At 33.5% G+C, this 22,440-nt stretch overlaps 1 protein-coding gene across 1 annotated transcript; it reads left to right on the top strand.

Moving 5' to 3' along the window:
• The first annotated feature begins 4,204 nt into the window (after positions 1-4,204).
• Positions 4,205-22,135, top strand: LOC145092870 (cysteine-rich receptor-like protein kinase 2). Its single transcript, XM_079030859.1, has 8 exons — positions 4,205-4,673; positions 18,563-18,984; positions 19,372-19,491; positions 19,603-19,718; positions 20,761-20,971; positions 21,077-21,308; positions 21,414-21,567; positions 21,718-22,135. Exons 1-8 carry the CDS (start codon positions 4,273-4,275, stop codon positions 21,958-21,960), a joined length of 1,899 nt encoding a protein of 632 aa, XP_078886985.1. The 5' UTR covers positions 4,205-4,272; the 3' UTR covers positions 21,961-22,135.
• The last annotated feature ends 305 nt before the right edge of the window (positions 22,136-22,440 follow it).

The following is a 22,440-nucleotide window of genomic DNA, read 5'->3' on the forward strand; positions in this document are numbered from 1 at the left end:
AATTCTTGCTCCTTGCATATTCTTTGTTTATTTTTGTTTTATTTTCCCAGCTATTCTATCCCACATCGCCAAACATATGTAAACTTCATGTTTATATAACAAGACTTGAGGTTAGCTAAGGATTCAGTTAAGGTTTGTGTTTAAAACTGAAATTGAATCGGGGAAGCCCAAGTACCCCGGAAAAAATTTTGGGTTACCCTAAAAATAAAATTGGGATACCCCTTTACTTTGATCCTGGCTCCGCCACTATTCTATAGTTGAGGGTTATGTCGCTGAAGAGGCATTGTCTTTTTGTTTAATGTACCATGAAGATGTCGAGTCTCTATTCAATAGCATCAAAAGAAACGAGGATGTTGTCATAGAATAAACAAAGTTATAGGTGTTTTAGTCTAACTATCGTCTGGCTAGCGCAATGAAAATGAAAAAAACTCAATCTATAGAAGAGAAAACATCTACAATGGTTCGTGCTTCATAGTTGTAACAAAGTCAGAACTTATATTGTGCAAGTGTTCCTATCTTTTAGTTCATTGTCTGTTTTTAAATTCTCTTTTTTTATTAAATCTTTATATTTTGTTCATCAATGTAGTTAATTTAAATCATTACATCCAGAATGTGATGAAAAAAACAAATTCCTGAAATGGTTCCTTTACAAGGTCTATAATATGCAAAAACAAAAGCTCTAGAGTTTAACAAGGAGTTATCGTCTCTTTCAATTGGTGTGCATGCGAATGCATTTACCTACAACACTTGCATGGTTAATGGTTTTAGGTTTATGGTACTTATGCATGACGTCCAATGATCAACACAAAACTCAGGAGTTCTAACAGAGGGAGAGAATAAGCAGAAATATTATGATCAGCTATAAGAGATTATCGAGTTGAATTATCCACATAATTATTCCACTGTACTTTTTCGTTGCAAGTGTATCAATAGTGCAGGACTTTAATCCCATAATAATTTCACCAATATTGACCCACAATATGAATTGAGCAGCGAAGATCAACTTATGTTTGCTACGTAGGTCATGCAAGTATTTTACATCCAAGAACCTTCTCGAAGTGACGAAAATGACGAACAATGGTGGGTTGTTGAAAATGTTAATCATAGAAGAATTAGGATCTATCGATCAATGATGTTAACCATGATCACATTGAAAATGTCGACAATGATTCAACCGATGTTGTGCTTACTAATTTGTCTTCTTATTTCACTCTTGCAATCGACTTTATCCGATACTTTCAAAATTCTCAATCGGTTGAGGATGATATTGAAGTTGGTCCGCCAACGGGTGTCATAAATAATGTGTTTGACTGCTACGAGACTGGTTATGACGAGGAGGATTCCAATTATGATAGTAATGTATGAGCAGAAGTGTCTGAAACCGAGAATGATTAAAAAATCTTTACATTTAACTAGTAAAATGAGATTGGTATTTGTTGTAATCATATCATATTTTATGTATGTATGTGTGTGTGTGTATATATATATATATAGACACACACACACACATATTATGTTATAATTTTTCTGGATGTTATTTTATAAGATTATATTCCTCCATCTCATGGTTGTTGTGATGGGCCATCGAGGTAAATCTTTACACTAAACAATAGGATATGTGTGCGGTATAGAGGCCGCAAACATATTGCAAAAACTCGTTTATATTGATTTTAAAGGTGATGTAGAGGCAGCAAGGGTTAGATCCCCTGATGGTATGGATCTGCAACATTGGATTGATGCTATTGACCATTTCTTAATAGAGAAGCATCAAAAACGATCCACAGAAAACAAAGCATGCCGAAAGAACCAAGTAGTTAAGAATCATGGAGGGGCGTGCAACTACAGCAATTCTTTTTTTAAGAACGTAAGTTATAATAATATTTCTTCAGTTATAACATACTTTTTAATGGTTATTCAAGTTTAACATAATTTTTCTTGTTAAACAGAATTTGATTAGACTTGAATCATTTCACCGTGGCATGTGAATAAACAAGGGAATTTGTTGATATGTTAGTTGAAGACCAATATGTAAGTTTTTATTACTTAAAAATGAAGTAGATTCTTTTATTGTTAGTTTTCAAGTATATTGACAATCTTCGTGAAGTCCAGAATGCTATAATTATTGAGGTTTCTTTACAGACTCAACACATATCCGGTACTGGTGATGATCCAGACTCTATTGATCGGATCACAATATTTGAGAAGGTGTTAGGTGCTCGAAGGGCCATGTGAGAGGCATTGAGCCTGAACCCCTTTCTGTAGCAAAGACAAGTGATCCATCCCAATGTTAGTCATAGTTGAAAGCACTACAACTAACACGTGTACTTATTAAATTCATAAAGAATTTAGTAGCTTTGCTATATTGTTAAGTACTTGATCCATTTATACTAATTTTTAGTAGTTTGGTAGTTTGTTAAAATGTTAAAAACTTCATTGTTTTGGTGGTTTAATAGTTAGTTATATTGTTAACAACTTAATTCATTTGATGGTTTGATAGTTTGATGAATTGTTAATGAATTAGTGTGCTTGTTACTTAATTATTAGGTAATAATAATTTTTTAGTTTGATATTTTAAATTATATACATAATTTGTATGATGCTGATGAGAATGCTTTTCTTCAAAACCCGGCGTTTGTGACGACAATTGGACATATTATTTGCTCGTACAAGAAATAAATTATGTGGGTATGTAGGAAACCATCTAGAAATATTCGAAAAAAGATGTTTTAATTAAATGCAATGGTGAAGATGATTTGAAGTAAAAAAATAAATAAATACATAAAAATAATATGGTTATAGATTAAAATTATATAAAAATACATAAACACATGTAAAAACACACACACACACACACACATATATATATATATATATATATATATATATATATATATATATATATATATATATACTAGCCGTTTACCCGCGCAAAGCGGCGGACGACAAATAGTTTGTTTCGACATTCAATTTCTTTTCGATGGAGAATGATTATTTTCAATTCAATCATTAGTTTGTTTAAGGAAACATGTCATATTAAAAATAAAGAAGATTCATGAAATGACCAAATTATAGGGTGTTGAGTATTTATTTGGATGAAAAAAGATCTGGTCAAAACCTTGGAAGAGAAGATTTATAGGAGTTTATTTAAATTTTAATATTATTTTATTAGTGATTAGTTCTACAATTAGCTTAATGATTTGGACGTCTTAAAAAAATATTATTATTTTATTCAATGTATTTTTAGAAATAGTGAGATTTGTTTTATAAGATAGTAAAGATATATATATATATATATATATATATATATATATATATATGTAATACATAAAAAACACATAAAAATACATGAAAAATATATAAATTAGTTAAAAAAAAATATAAATATGTAAGAAAAATATGTTTTTACTTTCAAATTACAAAGAAATATATAAATATCTATATAGAAAACTTAAAACTACATAAGTACGCAAAAATGCATACAAATACATAATACATAAATAAAAAGCTCATATAACTACATAGAAAAGATGTAAAATAATTAGAAATACATATGAATACATAAAAAAATACATGTATACATTTAAAATACTTAAAAACCATAAACATATGCATATAAAAACTTAAAAGAATACATAAATATGTAAATTTAAGTATAAAAACGTAGAAAATACATTTATACATTATATATAAATTTTGATGAAATCTGTATAAAAGTCTCATTATTCTAAAAAAAATTAACTATTTGGTACCATGAGCTCGTGAACAAGTCAAATGAACTATAATGAATAAATTAGACAACTTCTTAGAATTATTAACATTCCTGAAATGAAAATATGAAATCAACTAAAATACAATGAATAAGAACCTTTGACGTCTGCTAAACGTCACCACTTTGTTAATTAACCAGCGAAGATCGATACCAATAGATAAAGAATGATAAAAGTCTTACATTTATACATGCAACATGAAATTTAAAATAGGGTAAAGAAAACTTAAATTACATCGATCCAGGAATATAAAGTCCACTGGTTTTCTCTGTTTTTTATATTCTATTTTCACGTTCAACCTAGGATTAGGGAGCCATAGATTAGGGACATACATACACTTGGTGTTATTTTATGTATTTTGCTTATCTGTTTATTTTAAAGTTTAGAAAGTCAACCAAAACCTCTTCATCAGTTAACTATCCCTCCTCTCTCTTCTTTTTCATGTCATATTGTTTGTCAAAGGTTGAATAATTTCCCTCTTTTCTCTTCTTTTGTTGGATTGCTAATGTCAGCAAGTTACTGGTTTCCATGGTGGCTAACAGCCATGCTTGTCATTCTAAGCATGATTTTGAATCCTAGCAGTTCACAGTCAACAGTCAACAGTAGCACCATTAACATACCAATTAGATCTTTCTGTGGTCGGGTTGCTGTGATCTCTCAATCGGAATTTTCCACCAATCTCAACTCCACTCTTGCTGCACTCAGAAAGGATTTATCGGTAAATGGTTCGTATTTTTCCAGAGCCCAGACCATAGGGGATGCAGATTCAGTTTATGGTACAGCCCAATGCAGGCACTACCTCACAACAGTCCAGTGTCTGGCTTGCTTCGATAGCGGGGTGTCTACATTGGCTGGTTGCACTAGCGGGAACGGTGCATATGTTATTCTTGACGACTGTTTTATCAGGTGAGTTGTTACTGTTGGGTAATCTTGATTCAGGATATGGATATGGGTATGGGTTAATGGTTAGTATTTGTTTGATTTATTTAGTTTAAATAAATGGTGTTTGACTAGTTCATTAGAAGTGCACCTGGGTATACTTGGTCTTTAAAGCATCCTAGTCTTAAGGAGTAGTTAGCTAGGTTGTAGACTGTTTTAGTTTGTTTCCATTGGATATGTACTACAGGCTATATATATAGCCTTTGTTTTCTGAATATGTGAAGTTAGTGTACAGCAGCTTTGAGTCCAAAATACTTCCATCTCTCCATATTTGCTTTCTGTATACATATATACTTGTGAGTGTGTTTTATTTGAGAGACCACTTGAGGGCCTGTGATCCAACATTTGGTATCAGAGCAGGTTGAAGAGAGCTAGTTTGAGAGTCGACTTTCGGAGGGAGGAGGCTTTGGCTGCAGGGCAACAAGAGCAGCAGAAGCAGTAGCAGGTCGGCAAGAGAAAGAAGGTTTGATTGGCAGAAATCAGAAGAAAGAAAGAAAGACAAGAAGAAAGAAGAATGAAGAAAGTAGAAAGAAGAAAGAAGAAAGAGAAAAGACATGAAGAAAGAAGAATGAAGAAAGTAGAATGAAGAAAGAAGAGAGACAGGAGAGAAGAGGTCGATCATTGTTGGAGCCGATCACCTCCATTGCCGAGAAATAGACTCATTGTAGAGAGTGAAGCAAGAAAAAGGACTCGGTGGTGCTAGGTCTTTGTGATCAGAAGAAAGAAGAAGAAGAAAAAAAAACAACACAACTGTGTGACATGTTAGCAGGCAAGAAAGAAGAAAAAAGCAGCAAGCGATCACTTTTGATCGAGAAGGAAGGAAAATTGAAGCAAGGTACAGCAAGAAATCTAAGCAAGATAGAGCAAGATTAAAGCAAGATAGCAAGATCAAACCTAAGTGGTTTGAATAGCAAGTAATAAGATTCGAAGTGAACAAACAAGAAAGTTCGAATCAAGCAAGAAAATAGTAAGTTTAGCAAGATCAAGAGATAAGAACCTTGTGTTCTTAAAGCAAGTAGCAAGAATGATTTGGATAGCAAGAGAAATGTTAGCAAGCATGAAGCAAGAAAAACAAGTCTGTAGCAAGTAGCAGACAAGAAAGCAAGATGGGTTCTCAGCAAAAGAAGATTGAGAGAGCAAGAAAGAAAGCAAGCAAGAAGCAAGAAGAAAATACGCAGGAACGAGATCAAGACATGTTTTTTGGAACTCAAAAAACTTAGCAAGAGATGGCAGAAAATGCAGAAGCTATCCATGAGCAAGGAGGAACTGTGGAAGAGGTTTGGATAATCAAGATTAGGGGGTGAATGTTAGGTAATCTTGATTCAGGATATGGATATGGGTATGGGTTAATGGTTAGTATTTGTTTGATTTATTTAGTTTAAATAAATGGTGTTTGACTAGTTCATTAGAAGTGCACCTGGGTATACTTGGTCTTTAAAGCATCCTAGTCTTAAGGAGTAGTTAGCTAGGTTGTAGACTGTTTTAGTTTGTTTCCATTGGATATGTACTACAGGCTATATATATAGCCTTTGTTTTCTGAATATGTGAAGTTAGTGTACAGCCGCTTTGAGTCCAAAATACTTCCATCTCTCCATATTTGCTTTCTGTATACATATATACTTGTGAGTGTGTTTTATTTGAGAGACCACTTGAGGGCCTGTGATCCAACAGTTACTATATATATATATATATATATATATATATATATATATATATATATATATATATATATATATATATATATAACCCGTGGTATAAAATTAATCAATCTTTTATAGTAAAAACTCAAAATTATTAATAACTTATTTTAAATAAATTATTAATTTAAGAGATATTTTTATTAGTTATGTGAAATTATAGTCATTGATTCAAATAAATATATAAAATTAATTTTTAATATATATTAGATATTTTTTATTTGTGAATTAATGAAAACAATAATTTAAAATTTAAAATAGAATCACATTAATGAGGATGTCTAATAAATTTAAAATGGAAAACTAATAGATTGACAACAGGCAACACATTAATTAAAATATGATGACGCATGACAAAAGAGCTACTCTTTTATTAGTATATATATATATATATATATATATATATATATATATATATATATATATATATATATATATATATATAGCCTTGTGTCAATCAATCTCTCGTTAACTTTGAGATTTGTTATTTTGTTGTATTCTGGCTTGTTCAGTTTTTACATTAAAAATTCATATACTTTATATATGTGAATTATTAAATATAATAAATATCATATTAAATTGCAATGCATATAGTTTTCATTTCTTATATAAAATTTTAATTTAAAAAATATTTTTTGTTTACACTTTAGTAAACTCGTCACACAGCTATTATCATAATATAGTGTTTTCCCTAGTTATTGTAAAATTAATGGAGTATTCGATTAGACAGAAATTTGATGGAAAGAAGCATGTGGAAATATGGTGATTAATCCATCTTTACCATCCCCTATTCTCCTAACCTTGCATATAGTGCATCATCCGCTATATATTTATTTGTTTTGAATTATTACATTTAGGAGAGAGAGAGAGAGAGAGAGAGAGAGAGAGAGCAATTGTGTAATTAAGAATGCAAGAATAAATGTGGGTCATATATTGTTTTTTCTACAAGCCTTCCTCTGTACCAACATGTTGGAGAAAAGTATTATTTATATTTAAATAAAAATGTAAGTACATTCTTCTGTTTGTTGTCATCACTGTAATCTAACAAGTGAAAACACATATAACGGCTAGGGTCTCGTATTATTATCAAAGAGAAGTACAAATACAATGAAAGTGAAAAACATAATATAGAGACTAGGTATTTAGGGTTTCCTAGCTAAAAGGCCCAATCATAAAACCCAAAAAATAAAGCTCAAAATCTTATTAGGTATCATCCCCCCTTAAACTCACACTGCAACATCAACAATCATGAGAGTTTGTCAAACAAAAAATGGAATTGAGGAGCAATCAACGGCTTTGTAAGAATATCAGTAATCTGCAAAAAGGAAGGAGCATAACACAAATGGAGATAGTGCCCTTCTGGAGAGGATGAGGTGTGAAATGACAGTCAATCTCAATGTGCTTTGTGCGCTCATGAAACACTGAATTCTTGGCAATCATATTGTACTCTCGTTATCACAATACAAAGGGGTAGGCTGATACTCAGATTCTATAGAAGATCGAGAAACAACATGTTGTTTCTTGCTTTTCCATGATATCAATGAATCTCTAAGTAAAATACAATACCCAGTAGTGGATACACGATCATAAATATAACTGTCCCAATTTGCATCACTATAGGCACGCAACTCGAATGAGAATGTACGTGGAAACAAAAGAGTGCGGAACTGAGTACCATGTAAATACCTGAATATACGAAAAACAACTCCCCAATTAACAGTAGTAGGAGCAGTGACACACTGGCTAACCACATGAACTGCATGAGCAATATCTGGTCTTGTGACAGTCAGGTAAACCAAACTCCCAACAACGGTACGATAAAGGCTTGGATCTAATAATGGGAAATCATCGGTTGGAGAGTATTTTGCATTACTCTCTATAGGCGTATCAACTGTTCGATGATCCGTGAGTCGTGCACATAAACCAAATATGAAATATATTTCATTTGAGGTAAAAGATAACCCTTTGGAGATTGAGCAACTTCAACCCCTAAGAAATAACGTAGCAAACCCAAGTCTTTCATATCAAAATGTTCAACCAAATCATGCTCTAAAGACTCTATACCATCATGATCATCACTAGTAATAATCATGCATCAACATATAAGGAAAGAATAATCCGACCTGTATTCATACATTGAATAAATGGAAGTAATCACCGTAGAAAATTTATCAAACCAAGTAAGTGGGGCTTGTTTGAGGCCATATAGAGCGTTCCGTAGTCGAAAAACTTCACCTCGTTGGTGAGCAATACCAAGAGGAGGAGACATGTATACTTCCTCATGAAGATCACCATTCAAGAAAGCATTCTTGACATCCATCTGTTAAATCTTCCATTGGCGAATGAAAGAAACTACAATCAAGGTGCGAACAATAATCATTTTTGCAACAGGAGCAAACGCTCCTCATTATCCATACCATACTTTTATGTGTATGCTTTTGTAAAAAATCTGGCTTTATAACGCTCAACGGATCCATCGGAATTTGTTCTGCTTTTATACACCCAACGACAACTAATCATGTGTTTTTCGGGCGGAAGCGGAACCAGATCCCATGCATGAGTCTGATAAAGATCTACAAGTTCCTCAGCTACAGCGGTATGCCAAAGGGGATCAGAAACAACCACTTTGTAGGATGTTGGCTTAAAGACACGATGGCAATAAAGGAGGCAAACACCGGTGAGTAAGGGGAATAAAAATTGGCAGGAAGCTTTGTGGACTTCTTATTACGATAAAGCGTCGATGGAGAGTGGTCTTGATGATCTGCAGAAGGAGGATCGGTGACAAGTGGTGGATCAGCAGCTAATGGTGGATCAACAGCAAGTGGTGGATCAGTGACATGTGGTGGATCATCAAAGTCATTGCTAAACGGATCATTAGTACGAAGCTCCTCTTGGGTTATATCATGTAACTAAATAGGAATGTTATAGAATTGAATATGCTCCAAAAAGTGACATTGCGAGAGACATGAATTTTTTGATTTGAAGGATCATAGCACCGATAACCTTTCTGATCAGTACCATATCCCCAAAAAAAACACAAAGAGATGATTTTGAAGACAAATTATCTCTCTTAACATGAGGCTTCAAGACAAAAGATGTACATCCAAACACTCGTAATAAAGAATAATTTGGATGTTGTCCAAACAACATTTTATAAGGAGAATTACTCGAAGTGTACTCAGTAGGAATGTGATTAATAACATAAGTGGTGGTATGAACAACTTCTCCCCAAAACATATTGGAAATGTGAGCAGAAAGTAGTAAGGATCTCGCAGTTTCTAGGAGATGTCGTTATTTTCTTTTTACAACACCATTCTGCAGAGGAGTGTCTGTACAAGATGATTGACGTATAGTGTCATCAGATGCCAATAATTGTTTAAATCATTGGAGGTAAATTTTCCTCCAAAATCACACCGAAAACATTTTACGACTACAGAGTGTTGAGTCATGACAAGAGCTCTGAATTCACTATATATGGTGAAAAAGTTAGACCCAAACTTCATAAAAGAGACCCAAGTATACCGAGTGTAATCATCAATGAATGAAACATAATAGTTAGCTCCCAATTTAGAGGTGATCAGAGAGGGTCCCCACACATCAGAATGCACGATATCAATGGGAGCAACAGAACAAGCGACACTTTTATTAAACGGTAATATAGAAAATTTTCCCATTTTACAATCAGAAATATCATTGAATTTTAAAGAGCCTAACAAACCAGTGGAAACCAAAAATTATAAACGAAAAGCGGACACATGTCCCAAACGAGAATGCCAAAGTTAAAAAACAAACGATGAATGTTTTAAACGAAAAGATGACAAATCGACAATAGATGCAGCAACATCAGCAACATGTAGCTGGTCAAAAACATAGAGCTCCCCAAGTCTACGGCCCATCCCAATCACCCTACGAGACCGAATGTCATGTAGACAACATAATGAATAAGAAAAGAAGACCCAACAACCAGATTTACACAACTGACTGACCGATGCAAGATTAAAAGAAATTGTAGGAATGTAATACACATCTCTTAAAGATATATAAGGAGTTACAATAGAACCAACACCCTCTACTGACATGGGTGTAGCACTAGTGGACATAACATATATAGGTGTACAAGAATATAATGAAGCAAAAGATGACAAATGTGGTGACATGTGACGAGATGCACTAAAATTCAATATCCACAATGATGAAGGAATACTTGGCATGCTGGATGAAGATAGACCTGAATGAGACATGGAAGCTGACATGTTAGTTGGATTGGTAGCTAAGAACTATCTGAACTGATCAACAATCTGTGTATCCAAGGTTGATCGTGGTGTGAAGTATCTTTCATTCTTAACTGAAGGTGTAGCAACAGTATATTGTGGTGGCCTAAAAGATTGAAATGAGAGAGGTGACTGTCTAGAAGACTTGTTCTGTAGTGATGATTGAGGTTGTGTTGGTGATCTTTTTTGCTACTGCTGCTGATTTCCCCTGCTTGTCAGAAAAGGACAATTTGTCTTCCAATGATTCTTCTTCACTCATCAAATGCAACTCTCCTACAATTTTTGTTTGAAGACTGAGGTCGTTGTAGAATAGCATAGACAGCAGGAGTGACTATCTTGTAAGCTTTGTTAGCATGGGACTTGATATCTGTTTCTTCAGCAATCAACTCGTGAACAACCGAATCAACAGTATAAAGAGGTGCACAATGCAAGATTGATCCACGTAGACCTTTGAAATCTAAATGTAATGCCATCAAGAACTAAAACAAACGTTACTCTTCCTTTCTATCAGTATAAGGCTTAAAGGCCTTCAACACATCAAGTTTTGTAAGAGCTAACCGATCCCACAAATCCGGCATAGGTGCATAAAAATTCTTGAACACTAAGATTGTTCTGTTGAAAGGCTCGTTTATCAAACTCTAACTAAAACTACTTTGAAAAGTTAGACTGGATATACAACCTAGCAAAGTGATCCTAAACCTCCTTTACCATGTCATACTTCGCCAACTGAGTACCAATAGACTGGATAACTGAATTATTAATCCATGTAATGATGTTGGAGTTATTAGTCTCCCATGAATCCAGTAAGGTTGCATAATTATCAACCTTCTTGTCTGTTGGTTTCTTCTTGTCACCTGTAACAATCCCCCACATAGTCTTGCTTCACAAGAAAATTTTCATAACATAACTCCAACAGACATAGTTTTTGCCATCAAATTCAATACCAATGGACTGAAGAGGATCATTTCTTGGTGCCATATTTCAATTTTAGTCAAACGATAAATACATGTAGCAATACAAAAAATCAAGATCTCGAAATCAGCAAAGCCAACAGATGAAACGAAACCCTCAAAACCAACAAAACAAACAAATCAAATCAAACCAGATACAGAAACGAGCAAGAAAATCATACATAAATTTGCAAACAAAGTCGATGAACAGTGCATGCAAATAATGTAATGAACAGTATCGTGAACAATGATCCATGAACAGTGTCGATGAACAGTATCAGTAAACAGTAATCGATGAACAATGTTGGTGACATAGTAATCAGTGAACAATAACTCCCAACCCCCCCCCCCTCAAATGAAAAGTATAGTATCAGTAAACAGTAATCGATGAACAATGTTCGTATAGGAGTGTTCATCATCTTCACCAACACCTCCCCCACCACCAATAACATTGCTACCACCAACGCCACTACCACGACCTCTATCATCAACCACCATATTTATATATAAATAATCATGTGTGACTAATATTGCTATTTCATTATGATTAATCGGAGGATTAAACAAGGAACCTAAATTGCTAATTTATTGAAATTTAAAAGTAGATATGACTAATATCATATAAAAGTTCATAAATACCTCTAATATCATAACAAACTACATTAATGTGATTGATAAAACACTAATCATTTCTTAAATAGTTTTTTATTGAGATAGGATTTCTTCAAAGCATTCAAATTTCATTGTTTGCTACTTTTAGGCAGAAATTCATCGTTAAGCGCCTTCTACTCTGTCGGGTAGCATCTAGGAACCAATCGGAAATTAATAAGGACTAGGCGGATTTTTTGCATTCTTACTAGCTGCATCTTAGGTCGTTTAAACTTTATTTTGTTTTCTTCGTTTAGACATGTGAATGATCTGATGAAAAAAATATGGTATATTACATCTTATTAGTAAGATATTTCTCCACACTTATATGATAGTCCATTTTCTTGAACGACACATTTTGTTAATATCCAAGATAGATATTGTTGAATGCTGATGACTAGTTAAAAACATTGATACTTTTTGCTTATGTAAGCCATAGAATGCATGTCAAGTTCAACGATCATGGGATTAATTATTGCTTCTAGAATTACATTCGACTCTTTATGATCATATCGTATGTATTGACTGAACAATGCATTAGGAAGAATGCACAAGCCCAATGCATGCAATCAATGTTACCTAGCATTTTAGGAAACAAATGCTTGTTTTCATGCATTGTGTACATTTGTGCATGTCATTGATCGTTGGTTTGTGCAAATATTAGTTTCTATAAACCAAAAACCTCAACTTTATCAAACCTGTAAACATTTTTCCTATGTGGTTAGCTAGGACATAATCATTACTCATGCCATGAGGTTGCTCCTATGTTGTATTCTAATCGACAAATTGAAACATTGTGTTTTGTATTGGTGAATAATATTTTCTACCTCTCGCATCCCATTTCAATTTACAATATGAAAATCGACCCTTCAAGTCATCTATAATACATATAGATAACTTTTTCCTCATCCAAAACTGTTTTCTAAACTTTTTAGCGTATACGAAGCCATCAACAAAAATAGTCTTCTATACGACAATTATTCCAAGATTCTAGATTTTTCCTTTAAGGACCTCTTCATGTTCTAAAACATGAACTTTTAACTTCTTATTCTTGATAATATGCAATTATTTTTGACATAACTTTCCCGATAAACTTTGCTTCTCGTAATGCGAACCTATCTGAAAAAAGCGATGATCATAATGATATTATGGATGAATTAATTTGTGATAGAAAATATAGAATATTCAAGGAGTACCCCCACCACACCATGTGGTGGGGATATTCCGACTTTGGAGTTTTAACTCACTCATGTAAACAATACTAGCTTAAGTAAACAGTGATTGAATACTTATATATTATATTGCTTTACATCGAATGCTTATTTGATGTCACTGTACACACATTTTTTTGAACATGGTTCCCACTATTTCTTTGGGACATATTTGCACCGAAATCCTCGAGGTATTGGGTAATACCAACTCATACCTAGATTTTGCAAAGTTTGGCTATGATTTCGTTTGTCATCGCAAAAGCGAATGAGACCTACCTCAAAGTGATGGTCCAGGTGCTAATTTAATGATAACGGTTTACATTTTAATGACGAAGGTCAAGTGAAGGTTCTAATCCTCTTGGGGAAAACGAATTGTTCGGCGGATGTGACGATTAATTTCATTCACAGTTTTCAAGGGAAAACTAGTCATCACTTTTTCAAATGTGACGACTTTTCCGAAAGCTAACCCACTTTTCAAGGTAATACGTGACGATTTTTTATTACTGGACGATTCAAATTCAAAATTTTGCGTTGAGTAGAAACGGTTATTGGTCGACTAAATTAAATACTTTACATAATCTGATTGAGTTTTCCCCAATTATTCTCTTACGATATTCCACTCTCCACAAAGCTCTCAAAACACTAATCATGGCGGCACCCACCAGTCACATTGAACCATCAAAAATTACTAAAGAAGCATAATCACAACCGCTATTGAAGATTCAAAGTTATAATTTTTGTGTTCATCCTGATGTTTTGAAGTATGCAGAACAACTAAAGATGAAGATTGTTGTTGTCAATGATTTTGTTCTTTGTACATTTATGTCTTTTTCATTTTGTGTGTTCAACAAAACATCTAAGGTGGTGACATTTCAACTCACGAATGATAAACTCTACAAACTGACCAAGAAGCAATTCGCTCAAATCCTAAATATCCTAAATACAGGTCCATTTTACGAAGTTACCAATGAAGAGGTTTTTCATATATTCAATGATATGGGTCATCAACCCTTACTCACAGAAATCAGTCACTTTCGAAAGACTACATTACCTTATATCTGGAACTTTTTGTTTGGGATTTTTGTTTGATGTTTAGCTGGTCATAACACTGTTCTTGATAAAGCAGAATTAGAGTTTTATGTGATGATTGCAGGTCTCTACCATGACCTTAATGTTGATTATGTGACTCAATTGTGGGAGGAGTTCGGAACAAATATTTCTCATACCAATGTTACGAACAAAGTTTCATGTGTAAGGTATTGGAGTTCGATTCATAGAGGATGAAAAGGAAATAATTTTGGTATCATCCGATGTTACCAAGGCGGAGTTTTCAACCTATCAACATACTAAGATTGTTTCTGATGATCCTGTATTATTTCCCACAGTGGCTTGAATCCCAGATGCCATGTTACGAAAGGTCGATCTTTCTCATCCTGTTCTTTATCATTACTTGACAACGATTAATCCAGTTGTTCAAGTATGGGTTTTGTTCCCAAAAGTGGTAAAAGGCACCTCAAAGGTTTTTAAAGTTTCCAGGAAGTCAAATAACCTTGAAAAACCTAAACCAATTCCAGTACAAACTGAGAAGGAGGTTTCAAAACTAGTTCGTAAGCAAGTTGATAAGGAAGTTTTGAAGGAGGTTATTTCGACAAAGATGGGTATTCTAAAGCGAACCAAGAAACCAGCTCATCATCCTCGACTCTCTCCTGAACCACTGATTATTGACGATGTTTCTGATGAACCTCTTGCTTCACCAAAAAAGAGATTTTTTTCGAAGATTTGGTAAATTCGCAAACCCCAGCTAAACCGAAGGGGTGTGAAAATTTGTGATGTTCTAGTTCCGATATCACCAGCCTTGAAGAAACGTAAAGCTCTTGAGGTGGGTAATAATATTATGCAGAAGAAGAAGCAACTTGCTAATCCACTAGATGAGGTGGTTGTGGAAATAGATTTCGACAGTGGGAGTGAAAGCTCTCTAGTTCATCATGATTTGGATTGGGCTTCGAGACACCACAAAGAGGCTCTCCAGTTAAGTCGATCTTTGAGGAAACTGGAGGTCTTGTTCTCTTTGTACTTGTATTTAATATGGATACAACCAAAAATTTGGTTGGATCTCCAATTCCTACCATTCCTGAGAACGTCAGGGTCATACCACCTAAAGCTTCGATAACTATGTTTGTTTCAGAGGAGGTCCCAACTTCGGGCATCAATGTGAACATATCTGATATGCAAAAAAATGTCATTATGGGTAGAGGAGTAAAGCAAAGCGAAGCTGAAGGTACATCTTCTATTGAAACTACTTCTATTCCTACCACACTTGTTCTCTACTCAACCATAGAAACTACCCGCATCGACACTTCAACTTCTTTACCACACTTTTCTTCACCTATTCCATCTTCATTACCTGCATCTACCATTTCACCCACTTTTTTAAACATTATGCATCAACCAATTACATCACTTTTTTGTTTCCAATCCACTGAGGGGAAAAGTCAATTCTAGAAGATGATCAGGATGATGATGATGTGATGGTATCATTTAACGAGATTCAGTTTGACCAAGAAGAAGATAACATTCTGATCAAATGCTTATGCTAGGAAAACTATTTAAAATTATTAACCATAAGTCGAATTCTTTGATACAAATTCAAGTAGATTCAAGGGGTCTCAATTCAGTGTCTGCGCTCGAGATAGATGTGATGCTTAAATCACAAGAGCATCGTTTAAAGATGGCCATGGATTAGATTGAGCAGGAGCATGAAGAACGTTAAAAGCTTCATGTTGAAAATTTTCAGGATAAGGTGACCAAACTTCGAGATGTTGCCAAATAACGTCATGTTCTTTTTCTTGAGAAAGTTAAAAGGTTGGAGGAGTCTATTGAACTTAAAATGGAGGATCTCAAGTCCGAGATGTCAAAGGGGGTGGAGAAGATTGAGCTAAACTATTCGAGTCTTCGTAGCAAGGTGAACGTTCTTGCTGAGGTAGTAAAGAATCATGTGGAGTATAATACTTTGTTCTTAACCAAATTAGAAGCCAAGACAGAAACAAATTCGAAAATGTTTGACAAGCTAGAAGAATTCTTGGAGAGCTTAAAAGAGTGCTCGACGAAGCTTGATCTGTTTCAACAAACTTTTGTCTCTCTAGATTCAATTTCCAAGATAGTTTCCTCTTTTTGAATCGAATCTGAAAGCCGGACTTGCTCCTTTATTTATGTTGGTTACACTGATGCCAATGAGTGCCCCCCTTGTAAAACAAGTGGTGCAAGGGGTAGATAAGGGGTTAGCTATTCGAAGTATCATAATCAAGGCAAAGTGGTTGGGAAGGTGATATCAACACAAATCTCGACATCACTTCCTATTTCTTTTTCAACCACTTCTACGACAACTACTTCGAGACCAATAACCAAATGCGTTGTTATTGGAGAAACTGTTGGATGTTCGAAGTCTAGATCAAAGCCACTACCTTCCAACGTCGATAAAGGTGATAAAAGTTAAACTATTGAGAATGTGATTTTTGATGAAGTAAGAAGAAACATGTGGAAAGGAAATGGAGAGACAAAGGAAAATTAAAAGTATTTTAAGACAAAAGAAAAGTGATCCACCTGGTCTAAACAAAGGTGATCCAAGAAAACAGTGGTGCTACAAGCCAATCGAGCAAGTGGTATCTTCAGGGAAGATGCATAGTTTCATAAAGATTCCAAAGAGAAGCTATGAGATTCAACTTTGTTTAGACCAGGTGGATCATGTGATGTTCATCTGTTCTCAGTATAAATTGATTGACAAGTTCGAAGATAGAGATGAGTACAAGAGATTCAACTTAAGGTTTCATGCTATTCTGGGAAAGCATAAAGAAGAAGTCTGGTCTCTTGTGAAGATTGTTAAGGTGTTAAACATCTGTAGAGAAAGCTTGTTCAAATGGTTGTTATAGAATTTTCAATACTATATGGTCAGGGCAAACAATGTTTCTTGTGACTTTTCTGTAGCTGATTTCCTTTGATGAATCTCAATGATCTAATCACTGTAACGAAGTTTTTTAGCTTTGAAGATGTGTCGAATCTCACGGATAGCAAAAAGGATGATTTTCTGATAGGATTCGCACATACCAAAGTTTTCATAGACAATTAATATGATTGTTTAGCTATGAAAAACATCAAACTTGCTATGGCAGTAAACAAAACTTCGAAGGTGCCTCAGTCGATGCTAAGAGGACAAGGAAGCCTTAAAGACTATAATGATGGGGAGATAGTTCACAAACCTTTAGGAGTAGTCTTTCTTGAAAAGAACAATAATAAAAAGATGACAAAGTTTATATTCCAAGTATGTCATGTGGAGAGGTATACGAAACTCCCAGTATACAAGTATTATGGTTAGTCTTGGTAATTGCAAGAAGAATTCTACTGAAGACAAAGTTGAAATTTGAAAGACTATCATTTGGTATACTAAGATCTACAGAGTAGTTCACGAGGTCGTGAAGTTAATGATGAAATAGATTTGAAACTTCTCATTATGGTGGAAATTGTATAGTTCGAATCATGTAGTGGGATGTCGAAGTACTCTTACGCCTGGTCAGTTTCGAAATTTGTATGTTGTACTTCAAATGTATGTATTACATAAGAAATAGTTAGTAGGTCGAAGCTTACATGTCTAGCCCTTATATTTTTTTGTAAGTGTTTGTTATTCCTTATAAATAGGGATAGGTATAGGGGTCGAGAGTAACATTGTGAAATCTTGTAAGCTAGAGCACTTTACTCTCTGTGTATTCCATGTATGTATTCAGACATAATCAAGAACCAAACAGATTTTATTTACATCTTTGTGCTTATCGTATTCAGTTCGTATTGCTCGATTGAAACTCACTATATCTTGTTAATCATGATGGATTGCATCTAAAACAAAGTCTATTGGTGCACACAAAATCATGTGTATACATCTATTTATGTTCCACTTCAAATGTGATATTTAATGGAATAATTAATTGCGAAATCAACACCTACACTGAACCAAATGTGATATTCTTTATATAATGGAATAACACTGCCAATTTAAAATTTTAATGCTCTCTTTCTCTCTCTTTCGTTCAGGTATCAGAACTACCAAAACTACTATGATGATCCAACAGTTATAGAGGATGTAGGGATAGGAATTACTTCAGCTGGAATATGTGGTAATCAATCAACATCTGAGTCATCAACCTTTAACAAATTCATGGAGGGCTTTTTATCAGATATTCGAGTTGCAACTCCAAAAACATCAGATTTTTACGTATCATCTATACGGACACACTCAACTGGGAATGTAACATTATACGCAATTGCACAATGCATTGAAAACACAACTCAGACCATTTGCCAAGACTGCTTGAATATGGCATATAACAATATAAAGGATTGTGTCCCCAATACTGAAGGCAGAGCAATTGAGATGGGGTGCTTTATGAGGTATTCCGGCACACCGTTTTTTAAAGATAACCAGACAACCAACATCAGACAATTCCTAAAGGAAGGTACGTATTAGGGTGTAACTTCTTCGATTTGAATTTTTCTAGAAGAAGGCTATACTTTCCTGTTCTTATTTCAGTTGTCATTAGTATTTCAACCATTATATCTCGTATACTGATGCTAAACAATAAATTTACTTGCCAATATACTAGAAAACAACATGAGTAGGTTGCATGATGTAGAAAGACATTTATCGACATTCTTTTGCCAACCGTGTTGTAGTTTCTCATTTTTACAAATGTATTGGCTGTTTAAACGAAGAGCAAAGTATAATATAATGGTCTAAAACATGTTTTGCACATAACATTTACAACAAAAAGCATTAAATATGTTTATCCTCTCATATAGTCATGGGAATTTAGTATCATATCAAGTTGATTTGTATGCTGCAGTGGATTCAAGCAAAGTAGGAATACTTGTTGCAGTAATTGTGGGTGTAGGCATGATCTTTCTTATCATTTCTATATCACTATGGTTTCGACTACGAAAAAGGTCCAAGGCACACAAAGAAGGTGACCATTTAATTTATATTCTAGTCCATTATATTGAGCTAGCTGGTTCTGTGTGATTGCATAGACTCATAGTATCTAATTATGTGTATCTCCACCATTTTCTACAAATAGATTCTTCGGATCTACAAGCTGCAGTAAATTTTAGCTACAAAGATATACAATTAGCAACTGGTAATTTTAGCGAAGAACACATAATAGGGAAAGGTGGATTCGGTGAAGTGTACAAGGTAATGCAAGGATACTAACTACTATGCTTGAGATGCTAAACAGTAGATGTAAATGGACATTCTTTAAAGCATTCATTAGAAATGTTAGAATAATACCTAAATTAAATTTGGTTTATTATTGATTAGTTTTAAATCTTATAAACAACGGTATGGAAGAGGTTAATATTTTAAAAATTAAAAATATTATAGAATACTTCGTTACACATATAATCCTGTTTTAAACTGTTACTACATTTGCTACATAAAAAAAGTCAATTACATTCTAAATAATTTGTTCATCATAAGTACTATAGATGTATAACAACTTTTCTTTCCTCATGAAAGACTTTATAGAATATAACAATTTTTTACAATACTTTTTCCATACTACAATGCAATATTTAACACATCATATTAAGTTCTTTTAAAACCATTTAAACCCATTATAACCTGACACTTTTTTTAAAAGCAATTGAGGATTTAAGGATACAAGATAATTTATTTAACTTTCTAATACAACTAGTACAAATGTTTTGATGTAAGATTTCGCATAACTCAATTTATTTGGTCTTAAAAGTTTATGGTTTGATCATCATGTTTAATGTGTATATTTCGACTGTAACTAATTAGATGTCCTATATGGCGACGGATTTATTAATTCTACATTTTCAACACCATTTACGTAATTTATATAATGTTGTCTAAGGACCATTTCTAAAATTTGGATATTACACCGAAAGAATCACTATAATGTTATCATAGATGTGGATAATTTATTTAATCTCGTTATTATATATAGACCAATTTTGTAAAATTTCTATTACATATAGGCCCTTTTTATAAAATTTTCGTACTTAATAACTATTACTAATTAGACAAAACTATTTCTATAATTTTGTCATACTAAAAAGTACCATTTTACATATTTTTTACACAAAGACCATTTATATAACTTTTTCATAAATAAGAACCATTACATAATTTCATAATTTTTTCGTGTGAATTGGAAGGATAATATTACAACAGGTTATATTTTAAATTAAAAGTCTTGTATTTTTTATAGGCAATTTTACATGACAAGAATGTTGTGGCTGTAAAGAAACTCCTTGTACGACATGGCAGAGCAAGAGTAGAATTTGACAATGAAGTCAAACTGATGAGCAACATTCGTCACCGTAACCTAGTACGTGTTCTTGGATGGTCGAGTGAAGGACCAGAGCTCCTTTTGGTCCTGGAGTACATGCCTAATGGTAGCCTTGATAGATTCTTGTGGGGTAAGTTGATTGGTATTATTTATTATGAACACAATGATTATTACATAATTGATTGTTTATTTTGTTGATAATTTCATTTCTGTAATGCAAATCCATAATAAACAGGTGAAGCACGAGGAAGTTTAACATGGAAACAACGGTTTGAGATCATATTTGGGATAGCTCGGGGTCTTGCACATTTGCACCATGAATTCCATATCAAAATAATTCATAGGGATATAAAATCAGCAAACATTCTCATTGATGAATATTTTCAGCCAAAAATTGCGGACTTTGGATTGGCAAGATTTCATAGTGAAGATGAATCCCATGTCAGCACTAAATTCGCTGGGACCTTGTAAGTTTATTTATTATTTAATATTTTATTCATTATTCTTTATTCTTTTAATTTGATTCAATTTGCTTAAACATGTCATTGCATTTTTACTAACTGTTAATATAGGGGTTATACTGCACCAGAATATGCAACTCATGGACATTTATCGGAGAAGGTGGATACATACAGCTTTGGTGTCGTGGCCCTTGAAATCATTAGTGGCCGAAGGTGCAACGATATGAACTCCCATAGATCGGACATGTATTACCTCCTTGAAGATGTAAGATACAACCTTATAAAATTTTAATGAATAATGATTTGAAAATTAGTAATCGACTATAAAGTTTAGCTATCTATGTTCTATCGATGAACCAATTTTATAGAGTGATTGATAATTATATATTTTTTTTTTGCGATGAAATATGACCAGGCATGGAGGTCGTATGAGAACAACATGCATCTGAAGGTCGTTGATGAGAACTTAGATCTAAACGAAAGTGAACAAGAACATGTCAAGAAGATAATGGAAATTGCTTTAACATGCACACAATCACCGGTTGGCATTAGACCAACCATGTCAGAAGTTGTGTTAATGCTTTCAAATGAAAGATCATTGGTGCGAAGAATGGTAGGAAATAAATCTACTTTCATCACTCTGGATAAAAAGGACTGACGAGAGGTAATCCACAATTGATACTATGGTGTTTAAAATTCTTGGGGGAAAATGAACGCACTTTTGAACATTTAGGAGATTTCAAATCACAATATAGGTGATATCTATTTGCGACATGAGTAGACCTTTTGTTGATATTTTAAAGCCATTCATATCAAATTAGTATTTAATTTAATACAGTTTCAGTCACATAAAGTGACAAACCAGATAAGAATTGGAGAACTAATATATTGCTTGAGGATCAACTCTGATTGGCCAAAATGATACACTCTTTGGGATGAGAAAATATTACACGGTTCATTAGAATGATTCGGGTGTCGGATTATCGTTCCCTAAAAAATGATGGCATATATATATATATATATATATATATATATATATATATATATATATATATATATATATATATATATATATATATATATATATATATATATATGTAAAATGAATGTTTTGGGGATATGTATATAAGATAACTTA

This window comes from Lactuca serriola, chromosome 3 (assembly GCF_051521515.1).
Source record: "Lactuca serriola cultivar US96UC23 chromosome 3, Lser_US96UC23_V15, whole genome shotgun sequence".
NCBI classification, from domain to species: Eukaryota; Viridiplantae; Streptophyta; class Magnoliopsida; order Asterales; family Asteraceae; genus Lactuca; species Lactuca serriola.

Bases quoted from the DNA above. Each gene is read 5' to 3' on its own strand.
- LOC145092870 (XM_079030859.1), top strand. From the start codon at position 4,273: ATGTCAGCAAGTTACTGGTTTCCATGGTGGCTAACAGCCATGCTTGTC. The intron at 18,985-19,371 runs GTACGTATTAGG...TGTATGCTGCAG, and splicing joins CAGACAATTCCTAAAGGAAG to TGGATTCAAGCAAAGTAGGA. The intron at 20,972-21,076 runs GTAAGTTGATTG...CATAATAAACAG, and splicing joins CCTTGATAGATTCTTGTGGG to GTGAAGCACGAGGAAGTTTA.